This window comes from Dichomitus squalens (genome assembly GCF_000275845.1).
Source record: "Dichomitus squalens LYAD-421 SS1 unplaced genomic scaffold DICSQscaffold_41, whole genome shotgun sequence".
In the NCBI taxonomy this organism is placed as follows: Eukaryota; Fungi; Basidiomycota; class Agaricomycetes; order Polyporales; family Polyporaceae; genus Dichomitus; species Dichomitus squalens.
The window spans coordinates 138,554-154,642 of NW_006766923.1; the positions used below are offsets into that span (position 1 = coordinate 138,554).

Below are 16,089 nucleotides of genomic sequence, written 5' to 3' on the forward strand. Positions count from 1 at the left end.
ACAGACTCCTCCCTCGGTTTCACGAGCTTGAAGTATCCCGAACTTACTGACGCTGCATGCCTACCTTAGCGACAGGCTCTTGAGAACATTGCACAATTCCATTTGTCCTGAAGTCTGGGCCAACAGCCAACATAATCGCACACGGACGTAAGGCGGCGCCTCGCATGAAGTCTTCTGACACAGCTACGGTAAGTCCCTCGCAGTTCTAGGACTACGGCCGCTGCTTCGGGCATGGCATCCCTAGCTTCTTTGCCTCGTGGAAAAGCGAACTCAAAGCCTAGTACTCGAGCACCCGTATCTTCGTATCTGACCACTTCCACCTCGGCCTTTAATCCAGCAACCCTTGGACACGGTTACGCGACTCGATGGCGCCCACCTCCGACGACGTCCTCGACATTGCCCGGAAGACCATTAAGATCTTCTCGAAATACGGCTTAAACTGCTGTCTGTTTGGAAGCACCGCCAGCTATCTCTACGGTGTCAAGCGGACCCCAAACGTGAGTTGCGTCCATTTACCCCACGTGTGCTGCATCTGACATTGATGTCCCAACCCATCAGGACGTCGATATCGTCGTTCTCTCCAACGCCTACAGCCAGGAAACCTTGAAGGAAATCCTTGTACGCGACGACTCCCACTTCTATCTAGTCGGATCCAAGAATCGACGCGCGACGTACCGCGTTCTCTGGTACAGTCTCTCCAACAGCTCCTTCCACCGTCCTTCCCTCGACTGCAAAGTCGACATCCTCATCCCCGGCATCCTGGGCATCCCCATGGTCCCTGCAGAGCGCGTGCACACGATCGCGGGGCTGCCCGTGATGCCGATGATCCCGCAACTCCTGCTCAAGGTCCAGGGGTGGTCGGACCATCGCGCCTCGCATCGCTCGGATATGCAGCAGAAGCAGTACGTCGATATCGGGGACATCGACGAGCTGCTGGCCATTGCCGTCGCGGAGGGCGCGGACGTGCGCGCTCCCGAGTGCAAGTGGCTCCCAGGGTCTATGACTGGAGTCGCGTCGACGCGGATCTGGTCGTATACTCTGCGCGGATCGGCGAAGAGCAAGGGGGAGTGGAAGCAGCTTGGGTTCGAGATCCCTTGACTCAGGCCGTTGGTAAGTTCATCTTTACCGACAGGCCGGGCCGCGCTAACCCTGACGCACTGCGGTAGGCCTGAGTACACGGAGTCTCGAAGCTCCACCTTGAGTCTGCTCCTGAGGGCTTCGATAGCCTGCATACCTTTTCCTGTTTCCGGCGATGCGGTGAGAGCCAAAGAATATCCTCCGGTCACGTAGTAGGATCAGTTTGCGTTGCCCATCCATAACGTCTTGTGTGGCACTTTCCTTTATATACTCTCCGCGTATATGTCTACCTCGCGTCCTCCTGTGATCTTGACACAACTCACACGTAGACGAGTTGTACCATGTATTCAAAATCAATATCGTGCTCGGTGTTTCGGGCGTTTCTTATGATTACCATCGATCGGCACTACTTGGTTTGCACCGCCACACTCCAGTTTCCACTTGATCAGTCTGAGATCAAGAACATCTCGAACCCAAATCACAGAGCGCGCTACCGTTTACGATGTTAGCTGGTGGCAGCATCTCCACGATTCCCCATCTCAAGGCGTATCTCCCTAGGCGCCTGTTGTCGCATACAGCCATCCGGCAAGGTCAACGCGAGAATCTCCTGTTCAACCGGCACACATACTCCTGGTTTTGGCTCCGCGACTCGTGCCAATGTCCATCCTGCATACACCCAACCACCCGGCAGAAGCTCCATCGTACCTCAGATATCCCAGTGAATGTGAAGCCGGTGGAGGCAAACGGCCTGAGATTGTCTAAGGACGGTGTACACATCAATTGGGACTCCGGCCACGAGTCGTTCTACTCCTCCGAGTTCCTCCGACGGTACGCATCTCGCGAGAGCAAGACAGAGTACCATCGCGACGTGGAGCGTGTCCTGTGGAACGTCAAAAAACTGAAGGCGGCACCCAACCTGTACCTCCCGTATGACGCCGTCAAGACACCTGCTGGGCTTCACACGGGGCTCACGCAGCTCATCCAGTATGGGCTGCTGTTTGTCACCGGCGTACCTACGGAGAAGACGTCGAACGAGGAGTGCGAGCTTCGTGCGCTGGGGGAGCGCTTCGGGGAGCTGAGGAGGACGTTCTACGGCGAGACGTGGGACGTGAAGAACATCCGGAACAGCCGCAACATCGCGTACACGAACGTCGACCTTGGCCTCCACATGGACCTTTTGTGAGCGACTAGATACTCTGCCTGCTCTCCCTCATACTGACCTTCCTCTGCGCAGGTACTTCCAACATCCACCACGGTATCAGATTCTGCACTGCCTCCGCAATCGTGTGGAAGGTGGCACATCAATCTTCGTCGACGCGGTTCACGTCGCATCCGAGCTCCGCCTGGAGAATAAAACCGCTTTCTATGCCCTTGCACACAACGACGTCACTTTCCACTACATCAATGACGGGCACCACCTCCACCACTCGCACCCTACCATCCAGCTCTCGTTGAGTCCGTCCTCCTCCAAGTCGACTAGCGCCTACCCCAAGAAGCCAAAGAAGCGCCGCTCTATCGAGTTCATCAACTACTCGCCGCCCTTCCAGGCGCCGCTGCCGCTCGAGGTCAAGCCACAGGAGTTCGTCCCCGCCCTCAAAAAGTTCGCGGATATGCTTGAGGACCCGGCGGTGCGATTCGAGTACCTGCTGAAGGAGGGCGACGCGGTGATCTTCGACAATCGGCGTGTGCTACATGCGCGCACGGCATTCCACGAGAAGGAGGCGGAAAGCAACGAGGAGGAAACGAATCGATGGCTGAAGGGCTGTTACCTCGAGGCCGACGCGATTCTGGATCGGCGCAGGGTCCTGAATGCGCAACTGGAGGAGGCTGCCAAAGCATGATGTTCATTGACGTTTCTCGCTCCCGAGTAAGCAATTAATTCTTCAAGGTCTACCGTGTCTGTCCCCTGACTCTCACATGAAACAGAGAACAGGCTCCACGCAGCGGAACGGTCCGTAGCGTAGCGTCGTTACCGTGCTCCCCATGTGCTCAGGGGCAACGAAGCTTACCATTCTTCATTTCCGTCGTTCTGTTCTGATGCTGTAAAGCTCAATTACATGGAAGTCGAACCCAGCACGAGGATAGAGTCACGGCGACAGCCCCAACTGATCGTGAGTAAATGTCAGGATAGTCGTGCTCGTAATCAGCCCGTCGTCCTACCAAAGGGCCCGGATAGACCAAACCCACACAGCGTACATATAACACTTTGCATGACCCACGAAACGACGCTCCCCGAATCCCCGTCAAGTATGAGACTGTGTGGTGACCGGGGTCCTGCAGCGCAAACACAAATTGCCACAGGCGCTTGTACTGGGTCTGTCATTGACTATCACCTCCGACCATATCTGCGTGTGCGGATCGTCCACGAGCATAGATCCGGCCATTGAAGAACATAATCTTCTGTCTTTAGCACGCTAAGGCGAGACGGACTTCCGTTCCAGTAAGCAAGCCAGATAACTCCTAAATATAATACTACTGACGCGACTAGTTGGATCAGTCCTGCACAGGTGGGGTATGGTCTCGTGGGTGCAAGCGAGTGCTACCGCTGTCGGCATCGCGCGTCGATCCATGCTATTGGCTCGCTCCCGTGAGCTGTATTCCATATGCATAGTCTCCTCTCGTGGGAATTACGGGAGAAAGACGAACGTGTCGATTTCGAATGGATGGGACTCGTCTCGTCATCCTCATTGAGAACATTGACACGGCGTTGCTCTTCATTGTGGATCGACGCTGCAAGACAACATACTCAAGGTCCTGTCATGTCGCTTGTCCTTCTCCGCATACGGGGGAGTTCACATGCGTGTATTTGAGCCTCGATAATTACATACACTGACTGATATAGTTCATCTGGGCCTACCGTGAACACCGTGGCAGAAGGTGCTCACGCCATATGTACGTGTATGCTTCTGATAGCGAGCACTTCGCCTTTGCTGACTAGCGGTATCATCTGAAGGTCCCTTCAACGTCCGGAACGTGCGAACAACAGTACGCGATCAAGGTACTATCAGGTCCCGAGCACGGTTCCGGGGACACCGTGTGTCCCGTTGCATACATGGCCGGCATATCTACTGTGAAGTGCAAGTTTACACCATGACGGGCTCATACCATAATATGGGCGGAACCTACTGTAGCTCGGATGCACTGCGAGCTTGCTTCTCATTCGACCGCGATATCTCACCCCAAGACGGTGGCGGACATATATGAACCCTCGCCTTACCACGAAGACAGCATCGTCGCCTTGCCAGCGGTGAACGACAGCCTAGGTCTACGACGACGCTTCAGCCATGCTCTCAGGCCTCCGCCTCGCATCAGTATTTCTCGGTGTCTTATCCCTCGGCCTCGACAGCGATGCTCTCGTGGTTCGGAAGTCGTCCCCTGTAACGTTGCAGTTTGCACGTCGCTTCAACTTCACTGGGACGTCGAAGATCTTGGAGCTCGACCAGGCCCGCGCTAAGGCCCTCAAGGCTCGTGCGCTTGCGCACCCCGGACGCCTCACCCGATCGGCCATCACCAACATTGATGCAACTAATCAGGCTGTCGAGTACACTGCTACGGTAAGCTGGCTGACTTCGTGATATCAACTTCATGCTTAACGGGCCGACCCCCTAGGTCGGCGTTGGAACCCCTCCCAGCGATTGTACGCGTCAGTCAATGGTTCCTGGTGCATACGCTAAACAATCCACTTAGTCACCCTGCTCATCGATACTGGAAGCTCGAACACCTGGGTAGGGGCTACGAAACAATTCGAGGAGACTAGCTCGACCGTCAACACTGGCCAGCTTGTGGTACGTATGACATGTTCACACTTGGAATATTTTTGACACGGTGGACATTCATAGGAAGTCGTCTATGGCTCTGGTTTCGTGATCGGTGAGTATTATGCCAAAGTGAGATATTCGTTTTTCTGAACAACAATTGTTCCTTTTCAGGCGAGGAGTTCACCGATACCGTCACTTTGGCGCCTGGACTGGCGATTGAGGCTCAGTCAATCGGCGTCGCCATCGAATCCTCAGGATTCGAAGGTCTCGACGGTATATTGGGGTATGTTACCGAGACACCGCGTCATGCAAGAATCGATGAAGCGATCGCTTTTCTAGCATCGGCCCAACTGACCTGACATGCGGTTAGCTAAATGCTGCGTCCAACGGTGGCTGAATACTTACACTACAAGTATGCAGGTACCCTCATACCCGACGAGTCTGCGTGTATTCCGACAGTCACCGACAACGCGTTTGCGCAAGGCTTGATCGGCGAGGGTCAGGTCGGCGTCTCGTTTGAGCCGACCACCAGCCTCGAGGTTACGAATGGCGAACTCACCTTTGGCGGTACTGACCCGAGCAAGTTTACTGGAGATCTCAATTTCGTGTACGTAAACTACTAAACATCTGCGTCTTTCAAGAGATGACGTGAGCTATAACAGTCCGATTACCTCCACCGCTCCTGCCAATGAGTTCGTTGGTATCGATCAGACTATCACTTATGGTAGCGCCGGCACGACAGTCCTGGCCTCCACCGCTGGCATCACTGATACTGGCACCACTTTGCTGCTGATTGCTAGCGGTATGTGACTTTCTCCTTCCGTCCGGCACCCTTGGGCTCACAGGATTGGCTTTCAGATGCCCTCGCCACTTACCAGAGTCTCACGGGCGCTGTTGCGGACGAGAATACCGGGTTGCTGAGGCTGACGCCAGCTCAGTTTGCTGACCTCCAGAGCTTGTTCTTCCAAATCGGCGATGTGAGTACAAGTCGGTTCCTTGGCGGACACTCTTTAGCTGATAAATGTACTCAAGAACACTTTCGAGTTCACTCCGAACGCGCAAGCCTGGCCTCGAGCAGTGAGTAGATATATCTTGACAGGAGCTAACAACATTTGCATGTATAGTGGCTCACTGCTTTGCTTAGCTTAACACTGCAATTGGAGGTACCAACGAGTTCGTATACCTTATCGTCGGCGACCTCGGGACAGACAGCGGTGAAGGGTTCGACTTCGTCGACGGCATGACGTTCCTCGAGCGATTCTACTACGTCTTCGACTCTGCAAACAGCCAAGTCGGATTTGCCACGACCCAGTTCACGAACGCAGAGACAAACTGAGGCTCATCCCGTAGAATTACGCTGCTCCCCTCGATCGGTCAATGATTCTCGTTATGTTCAGGGTCTTGTGTTGGGTATGATCTGGACTAACGGATGTTGTCATGTTTCTTGAGAAGGAGTTATTCCACCGCTGAACCGGGAACGGATCTGGCAGACTGTTCGAGACATATATAGTGACATGCCGAACCGGGCACACGCCCTTCAGTGATCGCCAGGCGGTACTTTTATCTGACAGTCCTCACTCAGGCCTTGTGACGATGTTCGAGGTTCCTGTGGGAAATGGGCATATCGTCGGCAACGTTCATTCGCTGGATGGGCCGACGGCAGAACTAATCCCACAAGCATATTCTCGGAACAACGTATCAGCATCCTAGTACGTCGGAAGATCTTGTTTCAGACACTGCGCAGCTCACGTCGGAATAGCTTATCTCACGGAGGTACTCGCATGCAGAATGCGAAGCAGAATGGATGTTGTCATCCAGGCTACGCAGTACGTGCTCAAACGCTGCCGTACTGAATCAATCTGCTTCCGCCTGACTTCCATCTCACGGCTCTGAGATGAATGGACCCGGAATGTGCGCCATGTAATCCTTCTCAGGCGCTCTTTGGTCTTTCGGCGTATGCAAATGCCAGACATGGGAAGTTTCGGGCTGACAGGTCAAGAATAGAGGTCTTCCTAACTGTGCTCCACCAGTGGTGGCCTGCGCTTGGGCGAAGATGAACAACGCGCTGACGTCATCTTTTTCGAGTTACTACTGCTAATGCTTGATCTTATTGGACGCAGGGTGTGGTAGCTATCGGCTACGATACGTTCCCTGTTGGGCGAAGAAACTGGGCCCAAGTAATGGTCTGCATCTCACGTACGATGATCTGGGAACAGTATATGAACCTTCACGAGGGCTACCGCCGCTCTACGCTCACCCACGGCGTGATCTCCGTGTTTTCCCCCATTCTAGCCCCGCACAGGCCATCCAGACGTATCTCTGCCCTGCTCTGCCCCCTCGCACGCACACACAGGCACGATGCTCGCCGGTCTCCGTCTCATCTCCGCAGCGCTCTTACCCCTTGCCCTAACTGTTGACGCTGGGCTCATACGACGTGATGCAGTCCCTGTGACAATCCCTTTTGCCAGACGATTGAACTTTACCGGCACCGCAAAGCTCATCGAGCTAGACCAGGCGCGTGCGAAGACGCTCAAGGCCCGCGCAAACAGTGGATTCAAGCAAACCGCGGTCTTTGATGCCCCGGCCACGAACCAGGCGGTCGATTATACCACTACTGTGCGAAGCGTCCTACTCTTACTTAGATATGAGACACGAGCTCATAATCAGGGTGTAGGTTGGTGTGGGTAACCCGCCGCAGAACTGTAGGTGTCCCTCAGTGAGATGTATACCCTCGCGCTGAGGCAAGGACGGTACCGTGTATCCAGTCACCCTGCTCATTGATACTGGAAGTTCGAACACTTGGGTGGGAGCGCAACTCCTCACCAACCCATTCCTCCCCACCACATCGGGATTTACCGGCAATCTAGTAGTATGTCTCTACGATATGCTCTCCGCCGATATTCTCGTGATCACTGACCTGCCCCGGACGACACAATGTGCAGTCCGTCACCTACGGCTCCGGGTTCTTCATCGGCCAGGAATTCACAGATACCGTTCACTTGGGAGGTCTCGCTATCGAGAACCAGTCATTCGGCGGAGCACTCGTCTCTGAGGGATTCGATGACGTCGACGGGATCATAGGGTGAGTGCGCAATTGTCATGCTCATCTGAATACGCGCCTGATACCCTCTAAGCATTGGACCAGCGGACCTGACTTGCGGTACACAAGACTGCATTGCTTTGCCTGAATGATGTGACACTGAATCGGTCGTCTATATAGGCACTCTCATCCCAGCGGTCGACGATTGTATCCCTACTGTGACCGATAACGCGTTCAGTCAGGGTCTGATCCCGGCGCACGAGATTGGCATCTCCTTTGAGCCCACAAGCAGCCTCGACAACACAAACGGCGAGCTCACCTTCGGCGGCGTCGACACGAACAAGTTCACCGGACCCCTCAACTTCGTGTAAGTTGTTGTACCCTATGTTCCAGCTCCAAGAAGGCTGATGCCAATGCGCCCCCTCGCCCAACAGGCCGATCACCTCGACCTCTCCTGCAAACGAGTTCGTCGGCATCGACCAGTCCATCACCTTCGGCTCCACCGACGGGCCCACCGTCCTCGCGTCGACGGCCGGCGTCACCGACACCGGGACCACCCTCCTGCTGCTCGCGACTGGTAAGCGCGTTTCCCTCGGACCAGCGCACGACACAAAACTAACAGGGTCTCCCACCCTTCAGACGCCTTCGACACCTACCAGAACCTCACCGGCTCGACTCTGGACGCGACCACGGGCCTCCTCCGCCTGACCCCAGACCAGGCATCGAACCTGCAGAGCCTCTTCTTCCACATCGGCGACGTGCGTCCCCCACCTCCGACTCCCATCGCCCATCTCCACACTGACACGCTGCTCCTCCCTCCCAGACCACCCTCGAGTTCACGCCCAACGCCCAGATCTGGCCGCGCGCGGTACGTCCCCCGCGCACCGCGATATTGGCTGACACTGACATTCATTTCTGCCCATCTGCCGCGCCCCAGCTCAACTCCGCGATCGGCGGGACGTCCGACTTCGTCTACCTCGTCGTGAACGACCTCGGGACCCTGAGCGGCGAGGGGCTGGACTTCATCGACGGCATGACATTCCTCGAGCGGTTCTACTACGTCTTCGACATCGCGAATAGCCGTGTCGGATTCGCAACTACGCCGTTCACAGACGCGACAACGAACTAGATGAAAGCGTGCCGCTCGTTAGTAGTCGACTCGCAGCCCCAATAGATACATAATCTGCCTGCTGTGCTTGGATTGTTCCCGAATGCAGTACCCGAGGGTATGTCCGAGATACTAGACTGAGCGTGCATTGTAGAACAGCGAAAAAAAAACCAAATCAATGGCGGATTGCATTAAGGGGGAATCGAACCCCCGGCGGGTCGATGGCAACGACCCAGGTTACCACTACCCCATTAATGCGACGTACGGTACCAAAGCCGAAATATAATCGGTTGTAGCGGCAACACATGCACATTTCACTTGTCCGTACCCTTCTCACCAGCGAGCTCGAGATTCTCCTCCTGGGTCTCTCTGACGTCCTCCGGCTCTTCGAGCTCCCCGCGCTCCTTCACTTTACGCTCCTCCTCGCTCTCCTTCCATCGGCTCTCATCGTAATCCTCCGCGATCTTGCTAATTTCGCTGCGAATCCCCTTCGCTTCGGCCACGAGGTCCATCCATCGGTCAATATCAAGCCCCCGTGCTTTATAAAGCGCCTCGCGTCGCGCCGAGACCGAATGATGCAAGACGGAAGAGTAAGACACTTCGCGTCCTTGATACAGGAACCTGCACAGTCGGGACGACAGAACGCGGTACGCGTTCAGCTTAAGTTTCTGGCTGCCTGAGTGCAAACGAACGCACCAGAGGTAACTCAAGACGACCATCGACAGCCCCGACAAGTAAGTGATAGGCTCCATCACGTCCCACCCGTAGTCCCAGAACGTCAGCCTCGCCACCGCGCCCCAATAGACGACCAGGATCCCGAACCCGCCGAGCGCCATCTTCCGCGCGCCGCGGTGCGCCTCCATGTCGCACGCGCGCTTCAGCTCCTCCATGCGCGCGAGCTGGTGCTCGACGGCGGCGAGGCGCCGCCGGAGGAAGCGCGTGCGGTCCGCGAACGAGGGCACCTCGACGGGGATCTGCGTGTGCGGCTCCACGCCGGGGGCGTCCGCGATGCAGACCATGAACTCGCGCGTGCGCGCGGCGTCGCGGATGAAGTCGGCGACGTCGGTCGAGTCGGACCACCGGATCGCCCTGCCGCGGGGGGTGGTCGAGCGGAAGGTGATGGCGGGCGTGCTGGGCGCGAGCGACGAGGAGAGGAGGCGGGCGACGTGCGAGAGAGGCTGGGAGGGGTGGAGGAGGAAGACTATGGGCGGAAACGGTCTGGAGGGGTTGGGGTGCGTGTTGTTTTGCTTGATGGGGTCGAGCGGGATGATAAGCTTGAAGAGGTGCGAAGCTGTTGGCGAGATTTTTCCTAGGACAAGAAGAGGTCGATGGCAGGAAGATTGACCTGGTGTCTGAGTTGTGCGTACCTTTCCCTTCCATCGTTTCGCAGTCGTCGCTGGTCACCTCCCCCGTGTTGCGAGGGTCCTTGTCGTCCTCTCCCTTGTTCTCCTTCCATTTAGCCTTGTGCGATGCTTCTGCGAGGAACCTAGAATGGCCAACATTGACATTCTCTACCTGCTGTTGTGTTGTGACAAGTGGTCGTGTGCCGAGTCTATGCGCAGTGCCTGCTGTTCGTAGCACAAGTGCCGGATTTGTGTCCTTTCCGTGGACAGAAAATACAGAATGTCGTGTATGGATACGCTGTCTAGCGCAAAGACCAAGGAGAGTGAAGCCGAATCTCATGAGCGAGCGATGGCTGTGGAGGGAGGAAGACGACCGAAGACCATGATGCTCGTGCAGGAGCGAGTCGCAGATTGTCTATGACCTAGAGCGGCGCAGTCCTCTTGCCCCATTGAGGTTATCTTGACCCAAATGAGGCAAGTACCGAGCCCGGCCTCTACCGTACTGGCGCTAAGTTCGAATTGCAGGCCTTGGCCGCACAGCCCACAATCTCAGTCTTTCATGCAACTATGTATCTACTGAGATGAAGAACTCGAGGGAAGCGTTCGCCAGCTGCACGCTGCCTTATGGCGGTTGCCTCATTCCTACTGCACCTCATACTTGGCGCGAGCGGATTAGGGATCAGTCTCACCGCTCCTTCCTTCACTGTGAACCACGCCGCTCACAGTCGCATCCGAACCATCTGGAGGTTTGCCAACCTCTACATCTTCAGCTCCACGGGCACTCCTAACTCACAGTTTTCACTCTATCATGTAGGCAACTTTCTATATGATCCTGGATATGATTACTGATTCTCCGGTATACGTCAGCACGCCTAGTCCTCTATGCGGCTACTACATACCACGACGGGACACTTCGTCGAGGTCCCGGATTTTACAGAGGCGAAATACGCCATTCTCTCCCATACCTGGGAATCCAGCGGCGAGCAGACGTACCAGGAGCTCAAGGAGATCCAGAAGTCGTACGGCCCAGACGGTCAGCCTCGGGCGATCCCATCTCCATTGTCAATCCTGCCGATACATCCTCGCCTCCTGCCCCACAACAACCTTCGACGCCAAGTGTGCTGGTACACTCATTGGATGCAGCGACATCGTCCTCACATATCCTGTCAGCGTCACAGGACGAGCCCGATTCTCCCGCGCGGGAGCAGGTGCCTGCGATCTGGCGGGACCCTCGGCTCTCCGAGAAGGTCCGACGCCTGCGAGACAGCAAGAGCTGCAGGCTACGACCTCGTTTGGCTTGACTCGTGTTGTATCGAGAGTTGTCCGAACCGATCAATTCGATGTACATCTGGCACGGCGATTCCGACGTCTGCTATGCCTTTCTCGCGGATGTTCCTCCCGAGGACGATATTCGGGCGAACGGCTCCCGCTTCCAGACGAGCAGATGGTTCACCCGCGGATGGACGCTGCAGGAGCTCATCGCACCTCGTAAGCTCTTATTCCTATCGGAGGACTGGCGCGAAATAGGCTCGAAGAGCTATCTATCCCCTCTCCTGCACGGCTTCACCGGCATCGACGTCGATATCCTACTACATTAGACTACCTCATAATGCATAGGGTCGGTACCCCCATTTCCGTATGCATCATGGGACATTATGCATTATCAGACGGCCTGTCGAGTGTGAAGCGCCGAATTGGTACCCGTCCGGGGCCTCTGCGGCGATATGCATCATCAGATATGACCTCATGCATTATGAGGTAGTCTACTGTACATACGCGCTCTCTAAACAAGGTCAGCATCGCGAGGCGCATGTCCTGGGCATCCCACCGGGAGACTTCGCGCGTGGAGGACCTGGCGTTTGTCTCTGGTATCTTCAACATTAACCTGCCCACCCTCTATGGCGAAGGCGAGGTGCTTTCAGGAGGCTGCAGGAGGAGATCCTCCAGCGCATTCTAGACCAGAGTCTTTTCGCCTGGACCGCTGATGCTAAGAAGTCTGATCAGATCAGCCAGAACATGGATGATATCTTGTTCAATGCAAGGTCCTACACCCAGGCGGAGGACAGTCTTCTATGATCAGGGATTAGATGCAGTCAAGGTCCCCCGGCTTCAGGTATTTATCACCTGCTGGGAGGAGAAGTCTTCGCCATCACGACGAATTTAAGTTATCCATTCGCATCGAAGTGATTCTGACCACAGGATTGTCCACAGAGGTTCTATTGGAGCACGACGCGCCCCTTCCTCCATTTTGAGGATCGCACATCCCGCTCTGAGAGCAGCGCCCCATCCAGGATCAGCCCACGGTACGCCTGTGTGGGCCCATGTCTTCTTGAGCTCGTTCCATACTTCTGCCTGACTACTTGCTTGGCATCTCGACATGATATGCTCCATCGATTCTAACTTTCCGCGCACCGCGCACATCGCCCTGTCCTGATATCCTTCGGGCAAACCTTCTCTCTTCCAATGTTTTCCAATCATGACAACATCATGAGTCCCACACCAAAAACGCAAGACTATCTTGGAACGTGTGTTTCGACCTGATTGATCTCCATTGACCGATTGTATCGCCTACGATATTCTCCAGGTTAGCATTGGCCTGTGCTCGTGGTTTCTGTCTAGGTTCTGTTTCGCTTGCAAGTCCCGTAGCTGACAGCGTACATACATTACACACACAACACGCGGTGCGCAGCCGCGATCACTATCCAAGCAAGACTTCCTACACCACGAAAGCTTCACAGCTTCGCACGCGCCGCCAGCTTCTGCTTGAGCTTCTCCTGCACCCGTCATCAGCGAATCGCGTCGCCCGCAAAACCCAAGGCCACTCACGTTAACCTTGTCCATGTACACGTCCGTCACGACCCAGTGCTCCCGCTTCATCTCCTTCCCGTGGATCGCCAGCGCAAGGTCCTTCGTCATCACCCCGTCCTGGTCGATCACCTCCACGCACGCCGCCTCCAGCTCCTCGCAGAACGTCTTCAGCGCCGCGTTCCCGTCCAGCTTCGCCCGGTGCAGCAGCCCCCGCGTCCACGCGAAGATCGACGCCACCGGGTTCGTCGACGTTTCCCGCCCCTTCTGCCACTCCCGGTAGTGCCGCGTCACCGTCCCGTGCGCCGCCTCGCTCTCGATCACGTCCCCGGCGGGCGTGATCAGCTCTGAGGTCATCATCCCCAGCGAGCCGAAGCCCTGCGCGAGGATGTCCGACTGCACGTCCCCGTCGTAGTTCTTGCACGCCCACACGAACCCGCCCGAAGACTTGATCGCTTGCGCGACCATGTCGTCGATCAGCCGGTGCTCGTAGTAGATCCCTGCAGAGTCGAAGGCGGCCTTGTACTCGCTGTTCGGGGTCAGTTCTGGATGGTCGCTGCGTAAGGATCGTGGGGCGTACCTTTCGTAAATCTCCTGGAAGATATCCTTGAACCGTCCGTCGTACTTCTTCAAGATCGTGTTCTTGGTCGACATGAACTACGAGCGCAACACTTCGGCTTTTGTTTCAAACATACATGAGCGACCTGCTCACCAGAGGCAGCTTCTTCTGGAGCGCCATCTTGAACGACGAGTGGGCAAAGCCACGGATCGACTACAAAGACTGTAAGCACTCTCGTCAGACGCAAATAGTGACCCTACGCGACTCACCTCGTCAGTGTTGTACATCGCAAGCGCGACGCCGGCGCCCTTGAAGTCATACACATTGATACTCGTCGGCTTGCCCCCATCCGCCGGCGTGTACACCAGCTCCAGCTTGCCTGGCCCCGGCGCAAGGAAGTCCGACGCGCGATACTGCCCCACCCCAGTTCTCGTTCAGCCTTTACTCTCCCCTGCTTCCCCGCGAAACACGCACCTGGTCCCCGAACGCGTGCCGCCCAATCACGATTGGGTTCTTCCACCCGGGCACAGGGCGCGGGATGCGCGCGAGCACGATCGGCTCGCGGAAGACGGTGCCGCCGAGGATGTTGCGGATCGTCCCGTTCGGGCTCTTCCACATCTGCTTGAGCTTGAACTCGGCGACGCGCGCCTCGTCGGGCGTGATCGTCGCGCACTTGATGCCGACCTTGTGCTTCAGGATCGCCTCGGCCGCCTCGACGGTCACCTTGTCGTCCGTCTGGTGCGCGCACGTTGCGGAGGAACGCGATGAGTGGAAAGGGAGGTACTGGAGGGGCGCAAGGACGTACCGCATCACGGTGCTCGAGCCCGAGGTCGTAGTACTCGATGTCCAGTTGTAGATATGGAAGTATCAACTGCGAGAGAGCGAAAGCAACTTGAGCAAGACGTCCGACTGATCCGGCGTGCTGCAGGTCGCGTAACCTTCGCCGTTCTCCCCCAGAGGCCCTTCACTTGGGCAAGTACGCGCTGGGCGCGCGGCCGGCCGAATAGCTGATGTCACGCACCTCCTCCCGGATCTTCTTCCAGATAATCCTCGTCATCTCATCTCCATCAAGCTCAACGATCGGGTTCTGGACGACGATCTTGTTCTCTGCAGACCCGTCCAATCAGTTACCCCACATCCAGAGCGCAGCCACCCCCACACACGCCAAGCGTCCCCGTCCGGTTGCACGGCAGAGCACGGTGCGACGGGAGCGGCAGCCAACCAGAGTTTGTAGAGCGAGTTAACGTTAGCTTCCGGGCGCCCCAACGAGTCAGAAATCGGGAAAGGGACTCACGCATCCTAAGAGAGCTGCTCGCGAAGCCGCGGTAGAGTGCAGAAGCAGTGGGGGCAGCAGCGAAGTGCCTGCCGTGCAACGAGCGTGCGACACGACGGGAGAGCATATTGTCACGAGGACCGGGTATGGATGCAAACTATGCCGGTGTGTCGTCTCGTCGGTAGGTCTGGGTCGCAGAGAGAGCTGGCGGGTGCAGCGGGGCAGTCAGATAGCTTGCGGGGGGAGTGCCAGCACCGTCGGCGGCGGTTTGAGGCTTTTTGTGGATGTTTGGGAGTGCCTTGCAGCGAGAACCTCGGCCGAATCAACAGATGCAACCAAGCGAGCTGCGACTGCCGTGAGCTCGCCCGGTCAGCAGGCTCCACGGACCACGGTGATCATCTTATCTAATCGGATAACTCCCTTGGGCCTATTTCTGGGCATAACGTCGGCTTGTCGTCGAAAATAGCAGATACTCTGGTATGTAGGAGCGCCCGCGCGAGTTGGCACCAGTACCCACCTCGACGCCGACGAGGACTGGTCTGGTCCTCACGTCCCTCTCCATCTCCTGCTTGTCCCGGTCACTGTCATGTTCCCCTCAATATCTCTGCTAAGCAATCTCGTCAGCGCACCGTTCAAGCGTGCCCAGCTCGGTCTCTTCCACGGGAAGACGAAGCAGTACGGGAACAGCGTACCGAACTCGAAGCACAAGACACGCAGGACATGGCTGCCCAACATCCACAACCGACGCCTATTCTCCGACACTCTCCAGCATCACCTCCGCGTGAAGCTCACCGCGCGCGCGCTCAAGACGATCCACAAGGCGAGTCCCGCACGCGGCGTCCGGGTTCGCGTGATTTGCTGACGCCAGGGGACGGCCACTACAGCATGGGGGCATCGACAACTACCTGCTCAAGACGAAGCCGGAGCTGCTGGGCTGGGAGGGAATGCGCCTGCGCGTGCTGGTGCGAGAGAGACAGCAGCAAGCTCGAGCAGCGAGCGAGGTCGCAGAGGTCCTGTCTCATGATGCTGCTTAAGGGGGTGTCAGGTGCGCGTACACGGTCGTACGACTGAATGGCGGTCTATTGACTACGGGCGCACGGACCAGGCTCCCGACATATCGCCCTGC

General features: G+C 56.6%; 7 protein-coding genes and 1 non-coding gene across 8 annotated transcripts; 5 read left to right on the plus strand and 3 right to left on the minus strand.

The window, feature by feature from the left end:
* Positions 1–365: 365 nt before the first annotated feature.
* DICSQDRAFT_173118 (uncharacterized protein) lies at positions 366–1,098 on the plus strand (the record flags this gene model as incomplete). Its single annotated transcript, XM_007368915.1, has 2 exons — positions 366–497; positions 559–1,098. The coding sequence occupies 2 exons, from the start codon at positions 366–368 to the stop codon at positions 1,096–1,098; spliced, it is 672 nt and encodes a 223-aa protein (XP_007368977.1).
* Positions 1,099–1,579: 481 nt separating this feature from the next.
* On the plus strand, positions 1,580–3,147 carry DICSQDRAFT_156869 (Clavaminate synthase-like protein; the record flags this gene model as incomplete). The annotated part of the gene is made up of 3 exons (XM_007368916.1): positions 1,580–2,256; positions 2,312–2,944; positions 3,004–3,147. The coding sequence occupies 2 exons, from the start codon at positions 1,580–1,582 to the stop codon at positions 2,916–2,918; spliced, it is 1,284 nt and encodes a 427-aa protein (XP_007368978.1). The 3' UTR covers positions 2,919–2,944; positions 3,004–3,147.
* Positions 3,148–3,481: 334 nt separating this feature from the next.
* DICSQDRAFT_110437 (acid protease) lies at positions 3,482–6,171 on the plus strand (the record flags this gene model as incomplete). The annotated part of the gene is made up of 13 exons (XM_007368917.1): positions 3,482–3,517; positions 3,575–3,969; positions 4,031–4,631; positions 4,687–4,714; positions 4,765–4,862; positions 4,917–4,947; positions 5,007–5,118; positions 5,175–5,200; positions 5,256–5,442; positions 5,498–5,637; positions 5,694–5,812; positions 5,868–5,912; positions 5,980–6,171. Exons 3-13 carry the CDS (start codon positions 4,362–4,364, stop codon positions 6,169–6,171), a joined length of 1,248 nt encoding a protein of 415 aa, XP_007368979.1. The 5' UTR covers positions 3,482–3,517; positions 3,575–3,969; positions 4,031–4,361.
* An 884-nt stretch (positions 6,172–7,055) lies between these two features.
* DICSQDRAFT_110442 (family A1 protease) lies at positions 7,056–9,004 on the plus strand (the record flags this gene model as incomplete). Its single annotated transcript, XM_007368918.1, has 10 exons — positions 7,056–7,451; positions 7,510–7,537; positions 7,601–7,704; positions 7,778–7,917; positions 7,970–7,995; positions 8,056–8,242; positions 8,310–8,452; positions 8,515–8,633; positions 8,699–8,743; positions 8,813–9,004. Exons 1-10 carry the CDS (start codon positions 7,194–7,196, stop codon positions 9,002–9,004), a joined length of 1,242 nt encoding a protein of 413 aa, XP_007368980.1. The 5' UTR covers positions 7,056–7,193.
* Positions 9,005–9,170: 166 nt separating this feature from the next.
* DICSQDRAFT_t150 lies at positions 9,171–9,241 on the minus strand. The gene has a single exon. It is a non-coding gene; the product is annotated as a tRNA-Gly (tRNA).
* A 56-nt stretch (positions 9,242–9,297) lies between these two features.
* On the minus strand, positions 9,298–10,677 carry DICSQDRAFT_110445 (uncharacterized protein; the record flags this gene model as incomplete). The annotated part of the gene is made up of 3 exons (XM_007368919.1): positions 10,351–10,677; positions 9,680–10,292; positions 9,298–9,604 (listed from the first exon to the last, which is right to left on the minus strand). Exons 1-3 carry the CDS (start codon positions 10,664–10,666, stop codon positions 9,298–9,300), a joined length of 1,236 nt encoding a protein of 411 aa, XP_007368981.1. The 5' UTR covers positions 10,667–10,677.
* Positions 10,678–10,950: 273 nt separating this feature from the next.
* On the plus strand, positions 10,951–11,924 carry DICSQDRAFT_182667 (uncharacterized protein; the record flags this gene model as incomplete). Its single annotated transcript, XM_007368920.1, has 4 exons — positions 10,951–11,136; positions 11,203–11,442; positions 11,505–11,573; positions 11,646–11,924. The coding sequence occupies 4 exons, from the start codon at positions 10,951–10,953 to the stop codon at positions 11,922–11,924; spliced, it is 774 nt and encodes a 257-aa protein (XP_007368982.1).
* A 922-nt stretch (positions 11,925–12,846) lies between these two features.
* DICSQDRAFT_139521 (isocitrate dehydrogenase NADP-dependent) lies at positions 12,847–15,887 on the minus strand. Its single transcript, XM_007368921.1, has 9 exons — positions 15,656–15,887; positions 14,712–15,567; positions 14,496–14,561; positions 14,165–14,425; positions 13,960–14,103; positions 13,844–13,903; positions 13,712–13,788; positions 13,153–13,660; positions 12,847–13,100 (listed from the first exon to the last, which is right to left on the minus strand). Exons 2-9 carry the CDS (start codon positions 14,745–14,747, stop codon positions 13,059–13,061), a joined length of 1,194 nt encoding a protein of 397 aa, XP_007368983.1. The 5' UTR covers positions 14,748–15,567; positions 15,656–15,887; the 3' UTR covers positions 12,847–13,058.
* Positions 15,888–16,089: the final 202 nt, after the last annotated feature.

Bases quoted from the DNA above. Each gene is read 5' to 3' on its own strand.
- DICSQDRAFT_139521 (XM_007368921.1), bottom strand. From the start codon at position 14,747: ATGACGAGGATTATCTGGAAGAAGATCCGGGAGGAG. The intron at 14,562-14,711 runs GTGCGTGACATC...GCTCTCTCGCAG, and splicing joins GGAAGAAGATCCGGGAGGAG to TTGATACTTCCATATCTACA. The intron at 13,661-13,711 runs GTACGCCCCACG...GACCCCGAACAG, and splicing joins TTCCAGGAGATTTACGAAAG to CGAGTACAAGGCCGCCTTCG.